The following is a 23,246-nucleotide window of genomic DNA, read 5'->3' as shown; positions in this document are numbered from 1 at the left end:
ACAGCTCCCTGCTGCCATGGCAAGGCAAGGGGAGTCCCGCAGGTCTCCGCTGCTGCAGTGGGGCAGGGGGAAACCCACAGCTCCCTGCTGCCATGGTAGGGCATGGGGAACCCCCCACGACCTGTCCATGGCTTTTACTAAAAATATCCAAGACGAAATCTTAGCCTTAGTTGTAAGAAATAGTCACCATGGATTTGTCAAGAACAAATCATGCCAAACCAACTTCATTTCCTTCTTTGATACGATTACTGACCTAGTGTATAGGGGGAAAGCAGTAGATGTGATATTCCTTGATTTTAGTAAGGCTTTTGACATGGTTCTGCAAGACATTCTCATAAGCAAACTAGGGAAATGTGCTCTAGATTAATTTATTAAAAGGTGGATGCACAACTGATTGAAAGACTATACTCAAAGAGTAGTTTTCAATGGTTTGCTGTCAAATTGGGAGGGCATATCTAGTGGGGTTCCGCAGGGGTCAGTCCTGAGTCCGGTACTAGTCAATATTTTCATTAATGACTTGGATAATGGAGTAGAGTGTTTGCTTACAAAATCTGTAGATGACACCAAGCTGGGAGGGATTGCAAGCATTCAAAATGATCTTGATAAATTGTAGAATTAGTTTGAATTCAACAAGAAGAAATTCAATAAAGAAAAGTGCAAATTACTTCACTGAGGAAGGAAAAATCAAATGCACAACTACAAAATGGGGAATAACTGTCTAGGTGGTAGTACTGCTGAAAAGGATTTGGGGGTTATAATGGACCACAAACAATGAGTCCTCAATGTGATGCAGCTGCAAAAAAGGCTAATATGATTCCAGGGCATATTAACAGGAGTATTCTATGTAAGACACAGAAGGCAATTGTCCCACTCTAAGTGGCACTGGTGAGGCCCCAGCTGGAGTATTGTGTCCAGTTCTGGGCACCACAGTTTAGGAAAGATGTGGACAAATTGGAAAGAGCCCAGAGGAGAGCAACAAAAATTATAAAAGGTTTAGAAAACCTCAGCTATGAGGAAATGTTGAAAAAAACTGGACATATTTAGTCTTGAAAAAAGAAGAATGAGGGAAAACCTGAAAGACTCCCAATATGTTAAAGGCTTTTATAAAGAGGATGGTGATCAATTGTTCTCCATATCCACTGAAAGTAGGACAAGAAGTAAAGGGAGATTTAGGTTAGATTTAGGAAAAACTTTCTAACTATAAGGGTAGTTAAGCTCTGGAACAGGCTTCCAAGGAAGGTCGTGGAGTCCCCGTCTTTGGAAGTGTTTAAAAAACAAGTTGGACAAACACTTATCAAGGATGGACTAGGTTTACTTGGTCCTGCTACAGAGCAGCGGACTGGACTTGATGACATCTCAAAGACCCTTCCATCCCTACATTTCTATGATTCTATGAATATAAATGGCAACCAGAAGCAATAACGTCTGCATTAAGTCTCCAGGAGATGCTACATGCTTGTTGTACAATATTGCTTTTTCTCATATTTGATTATAGTTAATTTTAGGGAAGATCTATGCATAGTCTATTAAATGGAACAAACACAGAAGAATCTTTATCTTGAAAATTCATATATCTTACAAATATTCCGTTTGGGTGGATTCAACAATATCTCCTTCTGAGTTTCAGTTGGCATTGTTATCACCTTAATTTAATTTGGCCTTTTGCTATATCATCTTGGGGTTTGATATTATTGGATCCCAGAATTTAGATCCCGGGGTTAAAGGCCTATTCCGCAGCTGCATGGGAGAATTTCAGGCAATGCATAGCTGATATGCATTCTTCCCTTTGGCTCAGCATTTGACAATTGCCCAAGAGTGGTTCTAGGGATCAATATTGCGGAAGATGTTCCTTCAGATCAGATCTAAAACTAAGATCTTGACCATTAGTAGTCACTAAAGAGTCATATTTTATGGCTATAAGGGTGATAACTGTAGTGTAGAGGCCAAAATCCAACTTTATTTTACTCTCAGATCCCACTCCATCACAGCTGTCCCTAATAATGGCTATTACATTCAACCCAAGAAGTGGTAGGAAAAGCAAAGTACTGCGTAAAAGTGAAGTGATCCCTTCACATTAGTTTTTTTCAGTTCTATAAAACTGTTTGTAAACAAATAAATAATAATTTTAAATACCTCATAGCATGGATTTTGCATGACTACATATATTTTGTTTCAGAACAAATGGTCAGTAGAGGGAAGAGATGACAGAAGAAAAGAAGAATTCCCTCCTGTAAATGTTCTCAGACACTCCTGAAATCAGAACTATGAGACTGACAGTATCTGCCCTATTTATTTCTGACTAATTCTTCAACATCATAAGTGCTATCTTTATCACCTTTGTTATTTTTCCCCCTCATTAGACAGTTACCTTTAGAAAGTACACACACTTCTTTACATTCCTGATTAGTAATTGAACCTACACTAAAGGACAGCTGTAAGATACACTTTTCTCCACAGTGCAGGTGCAACCTACATTTGGCCTGAACATGAAATATAACTATAATTATGGTTATAATCCCTCTATCCTAGTGTTTTGTTAATAGAAATATTGCTAATTATGGACACCCGTAATTTGGTGGTCTGTCAGACATCTGCAAGGGCTTGCTTTTCAGCATGAACACAATTTCCATGTGGTTTTGCCACCAGTCCAGCCACAGCTGATTCTTTGTTATATGATGCAGCAAGCAAAAAAGAAATGTATGATATCTGGTAGCTTGGAACAACTCAACCCTTTCCAAGTTGGACTGAAGAAACTATGGTTGTGAGGTGAATAAGGAATGGACATATATTATTTCAATCATTTGAAGCCTGGGGCAAGAAGCTCAAATTAGACAATAACCTTAATCAGAGGACATACAAGGTAAATGAATCACAGATACAATCTGACATCCTAGCATAGTTCTAATTATTTTTAACCTGAAATTTCACCCTTATAAGTGTTTTAAAGTATTGAGTATACTTGCAGTATATCTCCAAATATATCTAAAGGTATACTAAAACTGCTTCACAGGAATATGAACCCATAAAGCCATTTTGCATAGCACTTGTAAATTTACCCCAACATCTTCTGGATCAATTTATTATGATGATTCAACACACTTCCAAATCAACTTGTTATACTCCCACATGAAGACAACTGAAGTTCAACTTGTGGTTAATGAATAGCAAAACATACTTGCTACATACATCAGTTCAGAAGTTAACTAGATTTTCAAGTTGACAATGTCCGTTTAAAATAGATATCACCATGTAGTAAATTCTGAAAAGTTTGCACTCATGTTTTCATGAATTCATAGATTCCAAGGTTAGAAGGGACCATTGTGATCATCTAATCTGGCCTCCTGTATAACACATGCCTTAGAACTTCCCCAAAATAATACTTAGAACATAGCTTTTAGAAAAACTTCCAATCTTGATGTCAAAATTGTCAGTGATGGAGAATGCTCCACGACCTTTGGCAAACTGTTCCAATGGTAATTAACCTCACTGTTAAAAAATTATGCCTTGTTTCCAGTCTGAATGAGTCCAGCTGTTGGATCGTGTTATACTTTTGTCTTCTATGTTGAAGAGCCCATTATCAAATATTTGTTTCCCATATAAGTACTTATAGACTATGATCAAGTCACCCCTTAACTGTTTCTTTGTTAAGGTAAACAGGTTGAGCTCATAAGAACTTAAGAATGGCCATACTGGGTCAGACCAAAGGTCCATCTAGCCCTGTATCCTGTCTGCTGACAATGGCCAATGCCAGGTGCACCAGAGGGAGTGAACCTAACAGGTAATGATCAAGTGATCGCTCTCCTGCCATCCATCTCCACCATCTGACAAACAGAGGCTTGGGACACCATTCCTTACCCATCCCGGCTAATAGCCATTAATGGACTTAACCTCCATGAATTTATCTAGTTCTCTTTTAAACCCTGTTATAGTCCTAGCCTTCACAACCTCCTCAGGCAAGGAGTTCCACAGGTTGACTGTGCACTGAGTGAAGAACTTCCTTTTATTTGTTTTAAACCTGCTACCCATTAATTTCATTTGGTGGCCCCTAGTTCTTATATTATGGTAACAAGTAAATAACTTTTCCTTATTCACTTTCTCCACACCACTCATGATTTTATATACCTCTATCATATCCCGCCTTAGTCTCCTCTTTTCCAAGCTGAAAAGTCCTAGCCTCTTTAATCTCTCCTCATATGGAACCCGTTCCAAACCCCTAATCATTTTAGTTACCCTTCACCAAACCTTTTCCAATGCCAGTATATCTTTTTTGAGATGAGGAGACCACATCTGTATGCAGTATTCAAGATGTGGGCGTACCATGAATTTATATAAGGGCAATAAGATATTCTCCATCTTATTCTCTATCCCTTTTTAATGATTCCTAACATCCCGTTTGCTTTTTTGAATGCCGCTGCACACTGCGTGGATGTCTTCAGAGAACTATCCACGATGACTCCAAGATCTCTTTCCTGATTAGTTGTAGCTAAATTAGCCCCCATCATATTGTATGTATAGTTGGGGTTATTTTTTCCAATGTGCATTACTTTACATTTATCCATATTAAATTTCATTTGCCAGTTTGTTGCCCAATCACTTAGTTTTGTGAGATCTTTTTGAAGTTCTTCACAGTCTGCTTTGGTCTTAACTATCTTGAGCAGTTTAGTATCGTCTGCAAACTTTGCCACCTCATTGTTTACCCCTTTCTCCAGATCATTTATGAGTAAGTTGAATAGGATTGGTCCCAGGACTGACCCTTGGGGAACACCATTAGTTACCCCTCTCCATTCTGAAAATTTACCATTTATTCCTACCCTTTGTTCCCTGTCTTTTAACCAGTTCTCAATCCATGAAAGGATCTTCCCTCTTATCCCATGACAACTTAATTTATGTAAGAGCCTTTGGTGAGGGACCTTGTCAAAGGCTTTCTGGAAATCTAAATACACTATATCCACTGGATCCTCCTTGTCCACATGTTTGTTGACCCCTTCAAGACCGCTTCAAGCTCCTTAAATGTATCACTATAGGGCACGTTTCCTAATCTTTTAATCATTTATTTGGCTCTCCTTTGAACCCTCTCCAATTTATCAGCACCCTTTCTGAGTTGTGGACACCAGAATTGGACACAGTATTTCAGCAGCAGCTGCATAGTGCCAAATACAGACATAAAATAACCTCTCTCTCCTCCTTGAGAGTTTCCTGTGTATGGGTCAAGCATAGCATTAGCCTTTTGGCCACAGTGTTGCACTGGGAGCTCATATTCAGCTGATCAGCCACCATTACTCCCAAATCTTTGTCTCACTGCTTCCAAGGACAGAGTCTCTCATCCAGTAGGTATGGCCTACATTCTTTGTTCCTAGATGCATACATTCAAATTTTGCCAAAAAATGCATATTGGTTGCTTGTGCCCAGCATACAAAGAGATCCAGATTGCTCACTCTACATGACTTGTCCTCTTCATTATTTATCTCACCTCCAATGTTCGTGTCATCTGCAAACTTTATCAGTCATTGTTTTATGTTTTCTTCCAAGTCAACAAAAAAAATGGTAAATGGCATAGGACCAAGATATCACACCATTTTAAACTTTCCAGAATATGGGGTTACATAGCGATGCACAGATGCCAAACCCTTTTTCTGACAAAAATCTGATTTTATAGACATTGTTATTGAATGGACACCATCAAGTTGAAATCTAATCAGTTTTTAAAAAATGAATTAAAAGTAATTTCATCTATTACACTTGTTCCTAAATCCTCTTGAGCCCCAATTTTTATGGGGATTTTACTATCACATTTTCTTATTTATAAACAGTATTTTCTCTCTCCAGTTGCTGACAAAAGACGCACATAAAAAAAGGGGAAACGAAGACCTCAATCCTGAGAACATTTACACATCTGATTAATTTTACTCACGTGAGAAGTCCCACTGAAGACAATAGGATGTCTCATGCAGTTACAATTAAGTGCATGGTTGATTTTTTGCAAAATTGGTGCTCAAGATTGCAACCTCTGTGAGACAGGGCCCATCTTTTGGCTATGTATGAGTACAGTGTGTTGTACCTTAGGGCTCTAGTACCTGATTGGGGCCATTTTAAGTGTTTTTACAATATAAATAATATATAATAATAATAAATGACTGACTAGACGGGGGAACAGTAGAAATGACAGTACACAAAATGCTGTCAGATGCACAAATGAAATACAATGAGGACAAAGAGAAAAGTTATTTTCTAATCTCTTTCGCTTCTAGCCACCCTTGTGTGTCTTGTAATAATGATAGTGGGTACAAATTTTCAGACAAAAGTGTGATATAGGCCCGATCCTGCTACTGGCTCTGCTTGGCTGGACCCTCACATACAAACGGAATTCCTTGCAGTACTGGGCCTTCAGTTCAGTGACAGTATCTACCTCTGTGTTTATACAGTATCTAGCACAATCCGGACCCAATTCTAATTCTGGGAACAAACAAACTAAATAAATGTTACAAGTGACCTTCCCTTTAAGGCCAAAACATCATGCTAAAGGGCTTCCTCAGCCTGCCCCAAGAAAGGATAATATGGCTTGCTTTAGCCAAGGCAGAGTACAGGGTCAAAGCCCCCGCTTCTTCTATCAGGTCCTGCACTTCCTTCTGTGAGAGCTACAGAATTCAGTCTTCAGGGAATCGATACCTAATCCCATAGGTGCTAGAACTAGGGTTGCTGGGGGTGCTACTGCACTCCCTGGCTTGAAGTGGCTTCCATCATATGGTTTAGAGTTTGGTTCAATGGTTCTCAGCACCCCCACTATGCAAATTGTTCCAACACCCCTGCCTTATCCTAAGTGAGACTCACTGGTACCTGCCACAAGAACCTGACAGTCCATTCATGCTGGTCAGCAACATGTTGCAAGAATGTTTGGCTGTTTGAGAAGGCAGATGTTTTAACCCCATCCCTTTCAAAGCTTTGCAGATTCTCTTCACTCTATCCTAGAAATCATAGAATATCAGGGTTGGAAGGGACCTCAGGAGGTCATCTAGCCCAACCCCCTGCTCAAAGCAGGACCAGTCCCCAATATTTGCCCCAGATCCCTAAATGGCCCCCTCAAGGATTGAACTCACAACCCTGGGTTTAGCAATGCTCAAACCACTGAGCTATCCCTCCCCCCAATCTATCTATCACATAGTAGTAGTAGTTGTTGTTGCTATAGATTATTATTAATTATTATTATTATTATTTTACAGCTAATAATAATAATAATAATAATAATGATGATTGTAGGTCATTAAAACCACATTTGGGTGGGGTGGCTGAAGAAATCTTAGCAATGATTATACTAGGTAAGGAAAATTACAAAGCAATAAAGCACAAAATTCAAGAACATAAGAACGGCCATACTGGGTTAGACCAAATGACCATCTAGACCAGTATCCTGTTGTCCAACAGTGGCCAATAAGAACTATTATCCTAACATTTATTGTAACCCATCAGTTTTTAAAACGTTTTACTTTAGGGAAAAATTCTGTGAAACTGGTTTTAAATACCATGTCAAATGATCACGCTGCCCTGATGTGGCCTTGGAGGGGATTTATTACTTGTAGAGATCTTTTTTTTTGTCCATAATTTAAGAATAACACAAAATGGAATAGCTTATACTTACTGGAAGGTTTGCTTTTACAATGAAAGCCCTGCAAATAAAAATAAGGATAATTAAAAATACTGTTTTGAGGAAAAAAGATGCTTCAAAGTTAGTGTACAAGTAAATATAAACATAGTTTAACAAATAGTCCCCATATTCGCTCATTCGATAAATCATTTTTAAAACTGAAGCATGACTTACCTTTAACAATGCAATGATAGAAACATGCACAATGCTAAGACATAAGGGCCTGAGTCAACCCCCGCAGAGTCAATGAGGCCAATTTGATCAATTTACAATCTGTGTATTAAAGTTCTTTACAAGAACTACATTATAACAATTCCACCAAACCATATCCCTTCACATAACACAAGAACTCCAGGTCACCCAATAAATTAATAGGCAGCAGATTTAATAACAAAGAAAACAAAGTACTTCTTTATGCAACACATAGTTAACCTGCGGATGCTGGAAGGCCAAAAGTATAACTGGGTTCAAAAAAGAATTAGATACGTTCATGGAGGGTAGGTCCATTGTAATGTGCCTCATACCAGCACAGAAGGAGTTAACTCACCTTGTTGGGCTCTGCTAATCCCACCCCTTCCCCCTCACAGAAAGTGGGGGGGGGGAGAGGAAGTATAAGAACAGAGCTCTGCAGCTCAGTTGGAGCCAGATATCTTTCCTAGAAAGCCAAACTGCCCATGGAGCCCACAACCAGCTTGGCGGGTGACGACTTCCTGAGCCAGCCTGGAGACAAGGCCAGCCACTGCCCCAGGAGACTGAGGAACCCAAAAAGGAAGCAGAGAGTGAGCCACACATCAGGGTCACTGGGTACCAGGCCACAGTGGCCACAGAGCAACCTAACCTGATACCAATAGGAAGCAGCCCATGGGAATGAGACAGTTGGTCCTGTTGTGTTGCCGGGAGGCAAAGCAGCAATCTAATGTTTCCAAACCAACCTAGTGACAGAATCACCCATCCCTTCAAGGTACCTGGGCTAGGACATGGTGGAGCAGGGTAGGCCCAGGTCCCCCTATACTGGGCCCCACACTCTTGGCTGGACGAGCGCTAACCCCCACATCCAAGAGGCCTGAGCTATTGCTCATTTGGTTGCCTCACCACAAGCCATGATGCTCACAGATCTGGTGTGGTTGCTGAGTTCCCAGCACTGCCAAAGGAGGCGCCCTGACCCTGAGACGCAGGAATCTTACATCCACCAATGGCTATTAGCCAAGATGGTCAGGGACACAACGCATGCTCCGGGTGTCCCTAAATCTCCAACTGCCAAAAGCTAGAACTGTACGACAAGGGATGGATCACTTGAAATTGCCCTGTTCTGTTCATTCCCTCTGAAGCACCTGGCACTGGCCATTGTCAGAAGACAGGATACTGAGCTAGATGGACCCTTGATCTGACCGCTATGGTCATTCTTATGTTCTCATACAACTATGATTTAATAAATTGGCAATGATATTTACTGTGTCAAAGAGTATATTAGACTGTCTGCATTTCCAATACAAGCTGATTGTGCAGGGATCTTGTCCTATTTGTGCTACCCTCCATACACTTTTGGAGCTATATATATAATAATTGATAATATTAACATTAGTCAAATAATTTTTAAAGAGGATTTATGTATATGACAAGTCAAATCAATCACCTCCAAATCAATAAGACTTGCTTTTTTATTTAAGAGTATTCAGGCCCCAATCCCACAAATGGGATTAATCAAGTGGGTAAGTGTTTGCAAGGATTTGGGTATAAAACAGTAGGGAGAGGGGGCCTGATTTTCCACTGCCTTCCTCCAGGTATAGTCATCTACCTCAGGGAAAAGCCAGTACAAAGAAGGTGTTAAATGCTACCACTGGTCTGAACAGAGAATTCAGATCTGATAGAATTTTACACCCACTTCACAGAAAAAAGAAAAATCTTAAACTAAATACATGCAAAAGTGGGAGGAAGTGATACCAGAATTGCAGGATGAGATTTCCGAACTCTGCTTGTAAATTTATTTATTTTTTTTTAAAAAATACATGGCAAAGATAGTGAACAAATCTATGGCGCCTGTCCTGCAAATCTATATGCATGCTTAACTTTATGCAGATATCCAAGTAGTAGCCATGTTAGTCTGTATTCGCAAAAAAAAAAAAAAAAAAGGAGTACTTGTGGCACCTTAGAGACTAACAAATTTATTTGAGCATAAGCTTTCATGAGCTACAGCTCACTTCATCGGATGCATGCAGTGGAAAATACAGTGGGGAGATTTATTTACACAGAGAACATGAAACAATGGGTGTTACCATACACATTGTAACAAGAGTGATCAGGTAAGGTGAGCTATTACCAGTAGGAGAGAAAAAAAACCTTTTGTCATGATAATCAAGGTGGGCCATTTCCAGCAGTTGACAAGAACCTGTGTGGAACAGTAAGGGGGGCGGGAAATAAACATGGGGAAATAGTTTTACTTTGTGTAATGACTCATCCACTCCCAGTCTTTATTCAAGTTGAGTGGGAGTGGATATGTCATTACTCAAAGACTGGGAGTGGATGTGTCATTATACAAAGTAAAACTATTTCCCCATGTTTATTTCTGCCCCCCCTACTGTTCCTCCCACGTTCTTGTCAACTGCTGGAAATGGCCCACCTTGATTATCACTACAAAAGGTTTTTTTTCTCTCCTGCAGGTAATAGCTCACCTTACCTGATCATTCTCGTTACAGTCTGTATGGTAACACCCATTGTTTCATGTTCTCTGTGTCTATAAAATCTCGCCACTGTATTGTCCACTGCATGCATCCGATGAAGTGAGCTGTAGCTCATGAAAGCTTATGCGCAAATAAATTTGTTAGTCTCTAATGTGCCACAAGTCCTCCTGTTCTTTTTATGCACATAGTAGTCCATTGACGACACTCATGTATCTAATGTTAAGCTCATGAATAAAAGTGTTTGCAGGACCGAGACTAAGAAAATAGCAAGTTTAATGCTCTAAAACAAAACCATTTTTAGTTATCTGAGCACCGAGGAGCATCTGAGAAACCTCTTTACAAGAGAAAACTGATACCCCAAAACAGCTTAAAAGATTTGTATGAAATTTAAAAGAAATCTTTTGAGGAAGTTATAAGCACCTAAAAATAGAAGATTTGAATGGCAAATAATGCATTGAGCAGGGCAGAACCTCTGAGCGAATGGGGGAATAGAAGGGGGAGGGAGGTGAGCTGAGCCCTGAGGGGAGGGAGGGAGGCTCCAGGCTGGGGAAGGGCATCCCAGTAATTCCTACTGCCGCTTCTATGGCAGTTACTTGGTGGGTAGAGCCCAGTGTCCCCACCTGACCAAGTGCTGGCGCCCTATCCCGTCCCTTCCTACACCCCATACGGGCAGCTGGCACATGAGCTCCTGCCCCTCCTTGGGCCAGGTGTCTCCGCTGGGACCCACAGTGACTGTAGGGTGGGACTGGGCTAGGCTGGGGAGTCCCACCTCCTCTCTGATGGTAGGATTGCCAACATTGTATTTCAAACATAAGGGACTGTTTTCTTAGCACCCCTGCCTCCTGCCTCCTCCCAATATTATCATTATTATTAATAATTAATTAATAATAAGCAGTACTCACCTACATTTGCCAGTTGTATTTCTTGCTGCTTTTTGCAGCACTCAGCAACTCCTGATCTTGTTGTACAAAGATGAAGAAATCTTTTCAGGATACTGGAAGTTTATGCAAATTTGGAGTTCGCTTTTAATTAAATCTACAATGCATCTGTTTCGTACGTCAAACTATTTATTCCCCATTAATGAAAAAATCCTCTCTACAAATGTGTTTGATTCTGGCACACTAAGTACAAACGACACAATTGGGAACAAGTTTCTCAAGTTTTCTTTTCCACACTTCTGAAACACGTACACCCATTTTTCACTGATCAATTTGGAAATGTCATTTCTTGATGTTTCGATCACATCTTGACTAGTGCAGAATTCCTTATAGAGCTGGTCCATGTTTACAATTTCCCTCATTTTGATTGCGCCTGTTACATTCTCAAGATCTGAGAAACTAAATTTCTCAGAGAGACTAATGAGTTTCAGCTTCATCACTGCATTGTCAGTAGAGAAATCAAACCATTTATCACTGTACAAAAACGCAGAGTCATAAAATTTAATGAAGTCTTCTTTAACTTTACGTTTTGTTGTGGAAGTGGCTTTTCCATCAGTTGTTTGGCTTGGAATAAAAAAACAAAACGCAATCCTCTTTCTGACTTAGTACCTTCGTCTTAAATTGGCAACATTTCAAGTTGCAGTGGGGGAGGTTTAGGTTGGATATTAGGAAAAACTTTTTCACTAGGAGGGTGGTGAAACACTGGAATGCGTTGCCTAGGGAGGTGGTGGAATCTCCTTCCTTAGAAGTTTTTAAGGTCAGGCTTGACAAAGCCCTGGCTGGGATAATTTAATTGGGAATTGGTCCTGCTTTAGAGCAGGGGGTTGGACTAGATGACCTCCTGAGGTCCCTTCCAACCCTGATATTCTATGATTCTATGATCTCTGTGTACATGTCAGTAATGGATAACTTTGATTCCTCCAACTTTCTTACAAATACATCAAAGATACAAGCCACGTTGTGGGAAAAACACATGTAGGTTTCCATAATACAGGCATACTCGCCATCTTCTGCGAAAATATTCTTTAATGCTACTGGACAAGCCTCCCCTAGTGACTTGAAGTAGGCTGTAATTGCTGGCCAGTTTCTCAAAAATCGATCGACTGCTGAGTTAAGGGATAATCATCTTGTATTCACATGTTGCAGTACTTCTTTCTATTCAATGTCAACAAACTCAAAAAAACTTCAGAGTTCTTTTCTGTGTATTGCAGACATAAAAAACGGTTGTAAATTTTCAACACAATTGTTTCTATGTCAACCGACAGCTGATCACTCGCATGTTTGCAAGTATTGTGGACTATGTGTGCAGGTTTCAGAGTAGCAGCCAGGTTAGTCTGTATCCGCAAAAAGAAAAGGAGGACTTGTGGCACCTTAGAGACTAACAAATTTATTTGAGCATGTGTGCAGGGCATTTCACCTTCAAAATGCAGTCATTTTCATAACATCATAACTGATACACCGAACTGTGTTTCCCATAGTTCACATTTGCATTATCAGCAGAGTATGCAGTGAGACAATTAACATGAAGATGGTGTTTCTCTAGGCAGTTTGTTATAGCGTGATGAATGCCTTTTGCAGAGTCATCACTGTCTTCATAAAAATCAAGCAGCTTGCACTGAATGCCAGCTGATATGGTGAAATATTGTAGGCACATTGGAAGCATCTTCCTATTCCCCTTATTTGAAGCATCGGTCACTACAGAGAAATACATATGCTGTTCTAGTGGCGATGGTAATAAATCCCATAAACAATCCCCCACAGACTTTGGGGCCAAAATATTGGTCACTAATAGCTCTGCTCTGGTACTTCCACAACACAACTGGTTTGCAATATTTGAATCACAAAACTTGATTTGAATCACTGGCAAGCTTATTATCACAGTCCTTGCTGTTGTAACATAGGCTGTGTTTTTCCGTGTGGTAAACTGTTGCAATTTCCCATGCTGCAATTCTGTGACTTTCAGTGTTTGAAGAGACAAAGAATTTGCTAATATTTGTCATACCTTTGGCCTGAGTGTTTTTCTTACATTCATTGGCTAATGCGTGCTGCTTCAGGTCAGTTTCACCTCCATGCCTGAGAGGGAATTCACACCAGCACAAAGTACAAAAGGCCCAGTTGTATTTTTTCTTCTCACCGACTTTTATATCTACACAGTCTCCTCATTTTTGTCTCTTTAAGTCTAAGAGACCTGCCTGGTGTTCCCACTACTTCACTCATATGATTAGCCACTAATTATATGATTTACAAATATTAGTTCCGCTATAGCCGGAGGTTCCCAAACTATGGGTTGTAGCCCCCAAAGGGGGCACGATAAGGTTATCAGGGAGGCACAAAGACCTGGGGCCATGCTCAAAGGCAGGAGGGGGCTCTGTCCAGCAGGGGAAGCGGACAGGTCTCTGCAGAGGTGGTCTCTGCTGCCAGAACCAGGCTCCCTGCCCACCTCATTCCCCCCACCGCTGCAGCTGCAGCAGCCAGCCACCAACCAGCAGTTATGATCCTCTGCTGGGGATGTTGGCAGAGACTCTGCAAGTGAGAAGGTTACAGCCCAGAAGTACTGACCCCCTGCCAGACAGAGCCCCTTTCTGACCCTGGCCCTTCAGCACAGCTCCAGGGCACACAGCCCTGTCCACTTGCCCTGCCTGCAGAACCTGCACAGGGAAAGCAGACAGCCCGCACTCTGGGGCTGGAGTCAGCAGGGGGCCCTGTCCAGCAGGGGTCAGTACTTAAACGTGCATCTTTCCACTTCCCACCTGATCCTGGCCCCAGAGCACGACCCTGTCTACTTTCACTGCTCAGCATTAAAGGGCCAGAGTCTGGAGGAGAGTGGAAAGATACACCCATGAGCGCTGGCCCCCTGCTGTTGAAATACGCGATAAAAGGCATCCTGTATAGTATGGGACAGGCAATTTTCTATTTAAATAAGGGATATCCCTTGTAATATGGGACTGTTGGCAACCCTACGTTGTGGCCATCCCTATCTCATGCACCACCGTGGCCACTCCAGCCCCTCCTCTGGGTCCCACTCTTGTCTTTGCCCCTCATTCCCGCAACGCACATGTGCATAACATAGCTGGGGCCCACTCTTGCCTCCACAAGATATTGCGGGGGCAGAATCCATTGGGGAGGCGGAAAATAGACCCATCCTCCCAATATTTCCATTGCAGGGGCACACCGTGTTGCAGTGCCATTCGGGTTTGGCCCAGCCACCCCTCGGTCATGAGTGGATTTGCAACATGGCACACAGGGTCACAGCACCACTCGATCCTGTGCAGTATGTCACAATGCCCCAAGCGGGGAGTTGGGCCCAGCCCCACAGGACAGGAGCCACCACTACTGGATGAGTCTGGAGCAAGCTCACTCTCCAGACCTGTATGAAAAGGTGCCACACATACACCTAAAGTCCACTGGGGGGGGGAGGGGGAGGGGGAGGGGGAGGGGAGGAGGCAGCTTCCCTATTAGCTCCGCTACTGGCTTGAGGTAGGCCATCACCTTTGCCATGGGAGTAAGTCAAAAGTGAACCATAAAACCAGACATGCCCGAATGGTGGTGTTTCAAATACACTTTCATCAATGATAAAAAGAAACAGGCGGCCACGAATTTTCATGGGCTAAAAATTTAATCAAAATTTCTCACAGACTGACACTTCTCACAAATTTCTGTTGGCTAGCCAGGGCCTACTCAGTGTAAGTTCCGTGCAAAGGCAGGTATCACCTTTATAAAATACATCAATGTCACCTAATAAAGAACACCTAAGGAAAACCAATCTTACTTTACACAATTGCTACTCGATTGGAATATATCTAAGTCAAAATATTTCAAGTGACTGACATCACTGGGATTTGTGGCTGCCCTGGACCTTTGAAACCCAGATCATGGGAGAATGAAATGAATGCACATATTGGAACATGTGAGATCTTATGTACAAAACCATGTAAAATCATTTCTACTCAGAGAGCATTTTTGCATAACAAAAATTCTTAAACAATATCATCCAATTTCCTTATTTGTATTTCCCAACACAGTATAGTCAGTAGAAAGAAAACTATTACTTTCTCTGAAAAAATGCAATGCAATAGTAAACTTTAAAAAAGCAGAAATGGAACAAGTCATCCAATATAAAGTTCACTCTCTAATTTTAGCTGCTGTTACATATATCTATTTTTAATCCATTTCTTTACTGGACTCTGCAGCTCTATGCAGAAGGACAAGTTTCACTAATTGAATTTCTGGATGTACTTGAAGAATTGCAACTGACTACCTGCAAAATTGACTCAAGCCCCTGATAGGTGTAAAAATTAAGTGGGTGAATTGGGATGTTGGCTTCCTTGGTCAGAGTTCTCAGCAAGATGTTTAAGGCAACTGTTGTTCAAGGGCCGAGCAACTGATCACTGGGGAAGCAATCTCTCTTGCTGCTGACAATCTTGCAAATTACCACCCTGTTTCTAACCTCCCATTTTAGGGTCAGGCTATTGACAAGGCTGTGGTTAAGCAGCTCTGGAGATTTCCCTGACACCTGTCAATATTGCCCAAGAGACGATCACTAGAATAGTTAACTATTTTTCACTATCTATGCTTCCTTTTTGTTTGTTTGTTTGTTTGTTGTGGGGGAGGGGGGGTTAAGATTATTGAGAAGGTTATAGTGCAAAATCTCCCTGGTGAAATCCTGGCTCCACTGAAGTCGATAGCAAAAATCCCATTGACTTCAGTGGAGCCAGATTTTCATCCTCAGAGTGATTAGATGCCTCAGATCTCCTATTAATGGTACCTAGATCACACAAACCATACAGTGATGAGCATGTTATGGCCTTGAACCTATGATGAGAACCTTGCAGGCAGATCCTTGCACCTGCACAGGGAACCATTCACTTCAGTAGGGTTCCCTGCAGATGCAGAGCTCCTCAGACATGGAGCTCTTGCAGAAAATCCTTAGCTAATCAGACAGATTTTCACAAATACCAGACAGTTACAGTGAGCACTTGGTTGCAATTTCTTGTTTTCGTACCTGATTTTTTTCCCCATTATATGGGAGCTGGGTTTTTTCCCCTTCATACACATTTTGACAGAGTCATAGAGACCATTTGCCAAAGAAGAACTCACATACATTAAAGAAGTTCATCTTCCACTTTCTATGTCTTTGTTTCAGGAAATATCTAAACTGAAGCCGATGAAAAAACCCACACATTAATTCAGGAATCTGAATTCTTCTTCCTCTTTCAAAAACACTTTCTGAAAAAGGAAGTGCATTACAGTGTTCTTATACCTATAAAATCTCTGATTCATATCTGTCTTGGCAAAAAGCCTAAGCAAAAAATACTTACGCAACACAGAAACAGTTAGGGGGTTTCCTGTTTCTCTAGGGTTTCCCCCATTTATGCAATTGACCTATTGTAGATAGAGGTTATCTAAACAGATACAGCCAAATCCAGTCTTCTGAATAGAGGGTGCGGGGCAAATAGACTCCTTTTTAGCTAGCACAGCAGGTTCTCAGAGAACGGAGGCTATGTTGACAAGTTTACTTTTTTTGTGGTAGGGAGGGAGTGCAGAAGGCAAAGCGGGATCAGGAGGAGAATGCTTACATTTTTGGGTGATTTATTTTTTGAATGAAACTGGCAGAGAAAAGAAGAGGCAGAAACGTTCCCCTTTCTGCCGAATGCCCAGAGGAAATGGGGGCAAGAGAAGAAGAGGTGAGGCAGTAGAATGTGCCTTCTGACATGTGACAATGGCAAAGAGTCAAAGTAAGACTCAGGCTCAGATCCTCAAAGGTATTTAGGCTCCTATCTTCTATTGAAATCAATGGAAGTCAGGAGCCTAAACACCTCTGAGGAGCTGGCCCTCAGTTTCATGTAACTTTGACCAGCTTTCTTTTGTAGGGGGTGTGTCCAGCTCACAGGTGAAGGTGGCATACTAGAATTCTTAGCAACTTCAGGTCAGTGGGATAGTTGTGTGCGTGTCAGAGGCAGACTTTGAAACTTGCTAAAAAATAATGATTTTTAAAAGATCATGGGCTTGATCTTGGGCCATTCTCTGGTCACTTTACATTGATCCATTAGTGTGGCGGCTTTCAACCTGTGGTTCACGGACCCTTGGGGCTCCACAGACTATATATAAGGGGTCCACGAAAGGTTGCCATTACCATAGAACAATGGTTTTCAGCCCGCGATCTGCAGACCCCTGGGAGTCAGCAAACTATGTCTAAGATTTCCAAAGGGGTCTGCACCTCCATTTGAAATTTTTTAGGGGTCTGCAAATGAAAAAAGGTTGAAAACCACTGCACTGGTGCAAACAGCCCTAAAGTCAAGTGGTCTGGAAATAGAAGTTCTTTCCTATATTGGCAGATCTTTGGGTGAAATAGAGCCACCATAGCAGTTATCACACTACTACCCGCAATGCAGACTGCCAATGTAGAAGGTGTGGCCAGAAAAAAAGGCTTCCCTCCATTCTGGCAATTGCAAATTCCTATGACTGCCCTTTGGGGCAGCTTTACAGCAACCTTTGGGCTATTCTAAATCTGCACACTGGCCAAATGCAGTGACCCCAGAATGTGGGGTGCATAAAGGACACCTTTAAGTTTTCCCTTTCTCCCCAGAGCTGCACCAAAAGCTTCTTGGCTACAACTGATCTTGTTCTTTATATTGTAACTAAGTCTGTCGTTTAATCGCAGTTAATTCACGTGATAACTCAAAAAAATTAATTGCAATTAAATAAATTAATTGCGATTAATTGTAGTTTTAATTGCCCTGTTAAAAAATAGAATACCAATTGAAATTTATTAAATATTTTTGGATGTTTTTCTACATTCTCAAATACATTGATTTAAATTAATATAACAAACACAAAGTGTACAGTGCTCACTTTATATTTACTTTTGATTACAAATATGTGCACTGTAAAATGATAAACTAAAGAAATAGTATTTTTTCAATTCACCTCATACAAGTACCATAATGCAATCTCTTTATCATAAAAGTTCAACTTACAAAGGTAGATTTTTTGATTACATAACTGCACTGAAAAACAAAACAATGTAAAACTTTAGAGCCTACAAGTTCACTCAGTCCTACTTCTTATTCTGCCAATTGCTAAGACAAACAAGTTTGTTTACATTGACGGGAGATAATGCTGCTGGCTTCTTATTTACAATGTCACCAGAACGTGAGAACAGGCGTTCACATGGCACTTTTGTAGCCGGCAGTGCAAAGTATTTATGTGCCAGATATGCTAAACATTCGTATGCCCCTTCAGGCTTCGGCTACCATTCCAGGGAACATGCTTCCATGCTGATGACGCTTGTTAAAAAAATAATGCATTAATTAAATTTTGACTGAACTCCTTGAGGGAGAACCGTATGTCTCCTGCTCTGTTTTACCCATATTCTGCCATGTATTTTATATTCTAGCAGTCTTGGATGATGACCCAGCACACGTTGATCATTTTAAGAACACATTCACTGCAGATTTGACAAAACGCAAAGAAGGTACCAATGTGAGAAGTCTAAAGATAGCTACAGCACTCAGCCCAAGGTTTAAGAATCTGAAGCGCCTTCCAAAATCTGAGAGGGACGAGGTGTGGAGCATGCTTTCAGTAGTCTTAAAAGAGCAACACTCTGATGCGGAAACTACAGAAACTGAACCATCAAAAAAGAAAATCAACTTTCTGCTGGTGGCATCTGACTCAGAGGATGAAAGTGAACATGCGTCGGTCTGCTCTGCTTTGGATCGTTATTGAGCAGAACCCATCATCAGCATGGATGCATGTCCTTTCAAACAGTGGTTGAAAATGAAGGCACATATGAATCTTTAGTGCATCTGGCACATAAATATTTAGCAATGCCGTCTACAACAGTGATATGCAAACATCTGTTCTCACTTTCAGGTGACATTGTAAACAAGAAGCCGGGCAGCATTATTTCCTGCAAATGTAAACAAACTTGTTTGTCTGAGTGACTGGCTGAACAAGAAGTAGGACTGAGTGGCCCTGCAGGCTCTAAAGTTTTACATTGTTTTATTTTTGAATGTAGTTTTTTTTTACATAATTCTACATTTGTAAGTTCAGCTTTCATGATAAAGAGGTTGCACTACAGTACTTGTATGAGGTGACTTGAAAAATACTATTTCTTTTTTTTTACAGCACAAATATTTGTAATAAAAAATAAATATGAAGTGAGCATTATACACTTTGTAGTCTGTGCAGTGATTGAAATCAATATATTTGAAAATGTAGAAAATATCCAAAAATATTTAAATAAATGGTATTCTATTATTATTTAACAGTGCGGTTAATCCTACAATTAATTATGATGATTTTTTTTAAATCTCGCAATTTATTGTGATTAAATTTTTTAATCGCTTGACATCCCTAACTGTAACCAAAAATGAGAAACACCACCACATAAATCGCTCCTGGGGCTGAGAATGATGATCCTGAGCCTTCTTCATACAACTGCAACTGCGCGCATTCTAAGAGGAAGAGTGCTTGTGAAAGAGTGTAAAAGTACAGTAATTATACCTCTGGCATTTCTTTGCTGTGTTGCATATTTGTCACACAAATGAAACACCAGTCAAAGCAATTTTGTGTTCAGGCATCACACCCAGGAGGGATATTTTTCCCCTTGCGTTTTTTCAAATGCACTGAATATATGTTGTGATGATAATATTGTGATACAAACACAAAAAAGGGCACTGATAGACACTGTGTCTTAAATTCAGACAGAGTGATGCTGATTTGAAGTGAGGATCTGGCCCGTTGTAGTGTGCCCATAGCTGCTGATGGGACAGAGGTTTGGAGACAGAGGTTTGTCTGCAGTGACAGCATGTGCCAACCTCTTTTTCTAAGCATTTGAGTTGATATTTTAGGAAACATGACACCAGTAATGACAGACAAAACAGAATCATATACTATGCACAAAATGCAGCCAAAATGCTCTTAATTGGCCAGATACTCAGCTGGTATAAATCAATGTCACGCCATATCTGGAATGTCAAAAAATTTTACCAGCTCACCCATTTGAAAGGCACAACTAGTCTCTCTCTAAGCAACATTTTCATCAGCATTCCTTGTATACTGATGAGACCAGTGCACTTTAATACAGCATTACTAGCTATTTGAATTTGCCACTTTCCACTATGAATGACTGAAATTGTCTCAGATGGAAGGTATCTAGTACTCTGATGTTACAACAGCCTCTGTACCACACAAATGGGCGCCAAGCACTACTATACAGTACAGTTTGGCCTTCGTCAAAACCAAACACCATGTTGTTTTCACTCATGCTTCTCTAGCTGATTAAGTGTTGAATCCAAAGACCACTGATATCCGTGGAATTCTTTCTTTGGATTAGGCCCCGAATGCAGAACTAGCTTTTTGCCTCTGTGAATTTAACTGACCTGTGAGAACACTGTTACTAATGGCATGAACAAGGCAAATTCTGTAGGTGCATTTAGTATTGCACCAGCAGTGGCTGGTAGATTGTGACACGTCAATCGTAAAACCAAAGTTTGCAATCAGTTGTAAACTGAGATTAAATCAGCTCCAGGTTTTAGACTATAACCCGGAATGGAAAGCAAACTTTAATACTTTCCCTATATTTTTGTTAACCAAGAACCTAAAACCTGTATTAAGACAAATTATTATTAAGTCAGTTAAACAGTGGGTGACTTCAGAGAGAAGAAGATGGTAAATTCAGGAAGTTAGAGATTGTGAAATGGATCCGTGCTCTAGGCATTTATGTTTGGAGACCTAACTTCAAGTTCTCTTTTCATCAAGGAAACTGAATTTGCTGGGCTCATCCCAACTCTTCTGGTGCTTATCACAGAACCACACCTAAATTTGACACTGCAAAGCGCAGCTGGCAATTTCTCAACATAAATACCAGGGATGCTGCATGTCAGGGCTGAGATACATTGGCAGAGCTGTGCAGGGGAATTTTCACAGCACATGCATACGCTATTCATGGTTCAATAATTATAGGTCTTCTGCGCCCTCAAACAGGGAAAAATATCACCTAACTTATATAGCCTTTGAACCATCACTTACTACTACAATTCCTTCAACTCAGAACTGCACGGAAGTATTTGTTTTTCCCCTAAAGTGCTTTTACAAACTAAACGCTATTTAGATTATTAAGGACAAGATTGCAACTTCCTTTTAAGTTGCTGCACAGGGAAATAGAAAGGGGTTTTAAGCACGTGGCTTGCCGGGAGCGCTGATCCAGAAGTGGGGTTACACAGTAGGCTGAGCAGGACTGCTACTCCCCACCATGTGCAAATGGACAGAGAAGGGGTGGAGTCAGCATGGTGGGGGAAGTAACCTACATTCTGTGAAGACCTACAGTAAATTACTTCCACTCAGCAACAAGGACGGAGGTGCAACTTTTTGAAGCACAGCTCCTTCCCAGGGCTGTTCCTGGGGTGTCATAACAAAAAGTTGTCCCTTACACAACACAAGAAGTAAAATCTCAGACTTACCCTAAGAGCAAGATTCTGCCTCTCTTACTCACCTTGAGTGGTAATTTACTCTGCAGTTAATCCCATTGGCTCTACTTGTGGCTGCACTTTCAATCTATTGGGAAGCTAATGCTTGTGCAGAAGGTGGCAGCCAGCTTGATAAGCAAATGTCCTGGTAATAGCTTATTCAAACAGTGCTTCCTGCTCTGAACTGGCTGCCTGTGGGTTTCCAGGTGGAGTACGATTTTGATCTCTAAAAATGATCTACACGGGCAATTTAAGATAGATCCATCTCAGTCTGACAGGGTTTCTGAAGAATATTCTCCATATTGGTCTCTTTTGTTAGGAATGTACTCTCTCCTTGATCCACAGCAGCCTGCATTTGTTGACCTTCATGGCACACAGCAAAGCAGACTCTCTCCAAGAAGGCTCTTAAAGAAGTGAATATCACTAAAGGGACAGGCAGAGGGAAAGTGGGGAATTTGTCTTATTTTTGTTTCATGGTTACTTGTTGATTAGCATTTTGTTTGTGGGGCTGCTGGTTATTTTTCTTTTTGACATATTCATCTTTTATATTATAATTCAGTGTCATAGGTGCCTTGAGCATTAAGATTGGTGCCTCATTGTTATTTCAAACAGCCAGATAAATACACAACAGGCAACTGGCTCAACATAAGGGAGGCCCTAAATATCAAGGTTGGGTGAATGCCCCACTATTCAGTTTTACTGTATATGTGGAACCACTGGCTCTACCCAATGGATGACATTAAGGACTACTGGAAGGACCTGTTGTGAAAATAATTGAGCTAAAAGCTGAAGAGACGTAAGTCACATCAAGTGTAGTCTAAATCTACCTATTGATTAGCTGGAATGTTTTAGTGAGAATTTAAAACCTTCCTCTGTCTCCTACCTCTGAACACAAAGCTTGTTCTTTTGTATATGCACATTTTCCAAGTTACTATTCAGAAATATTTTACAAAATACAGGGCACCTACTGCTTGAGTAAAACAAGGAAGCAATGAATGCACAATAGGATATAATGAGAAATACTAAAACAAAGGCTATAAAATGCATAAAAGAGTTTCAAAACAGAGATATGACAATTAAAAACTGTTGCAAATAATGAGTCTGTAGAAAGACGTAACTGCAATAACAGGAGGGAGAACAGCAGGTCAGGGAGGGGAAGAAGCTGGAAAAAAAACAAGGAAGTTTGCATGTTTAGGGATAAAAGGGGAAAACAAATTGAAGAGAGTATAAAGTATTTAGTGAAATAAATTCTACTTCCTCAATGTTTTTCAAGAGAAGACAATGAATGTACAGAAAGTGCTGTGAAATATTGCCCCGGTGATTCATACTTTCTGGAAAAGGGAAAGCAAGTAGGGGCAACTTCAAATAATCACAGGTTTCAGAGTAGCAGCCGTGTTAGTCTGTATCCACAAAAAGAAAAGGAGTACTTGTGGCACCTTAGAGACTAACCAATTTATTTGAGCATAAGCTTTCGTGAGCTACAGCTCACTTCATCAGTATGCTCAAATAAATCTCTAAGGTG

The 23,246-nt window shown here is 40.8% G+C and overlaps 1 protein-coding gene across 1 annotated transcript in view; it reads right to left on the bottom strand.

Annotated features, from left to right (window-relative positions):
* The window catches only part of IL17REL (interleukin 17 receptor E like), a 47,814-nt gene extending 36,215 nt beyond the window's left edge, over positions 1–11,599 (bottom strand). The window contains exons 1-2 of the mRNA XM_077805699.1: positions 11,451–11,599; positions 11,220–11,311 (exon numbers count right to left, since the gene is read on the bottom strand). Coding sequence (XP_077661825.1) covers positions 11,220–11,311; positions 11,451–11,599 — 241 coding nt within the window. The remainder of the gene's footprint in view (positions 1–11,219; positions 11,312–11,450) is intronic.
* Between the last annotated feature and the right edge of the window lie 11,647 nt (positions 11,600–23,246).

Source organism: Eretmochelys imbricata, chromosome 1 (assembly GCF_965152235.1).
Source record: "Eretmochelys imbricata isolate rEreImb1 chromosome 1, rEreImb1.hap1, whole genome shotgun sequence".
Classification (NCBI taxonomy): domain Eukaryota; kingdom Metazoa; phylum Chordata; order Testudines; family Cheloniidae; genus Eretmochelys; species Eretmochelys imbricata.
Note: the sequence above shows the minus strand (reverse complement) of the source record. Positions and strands in the feature narration are given on the sequence as shown.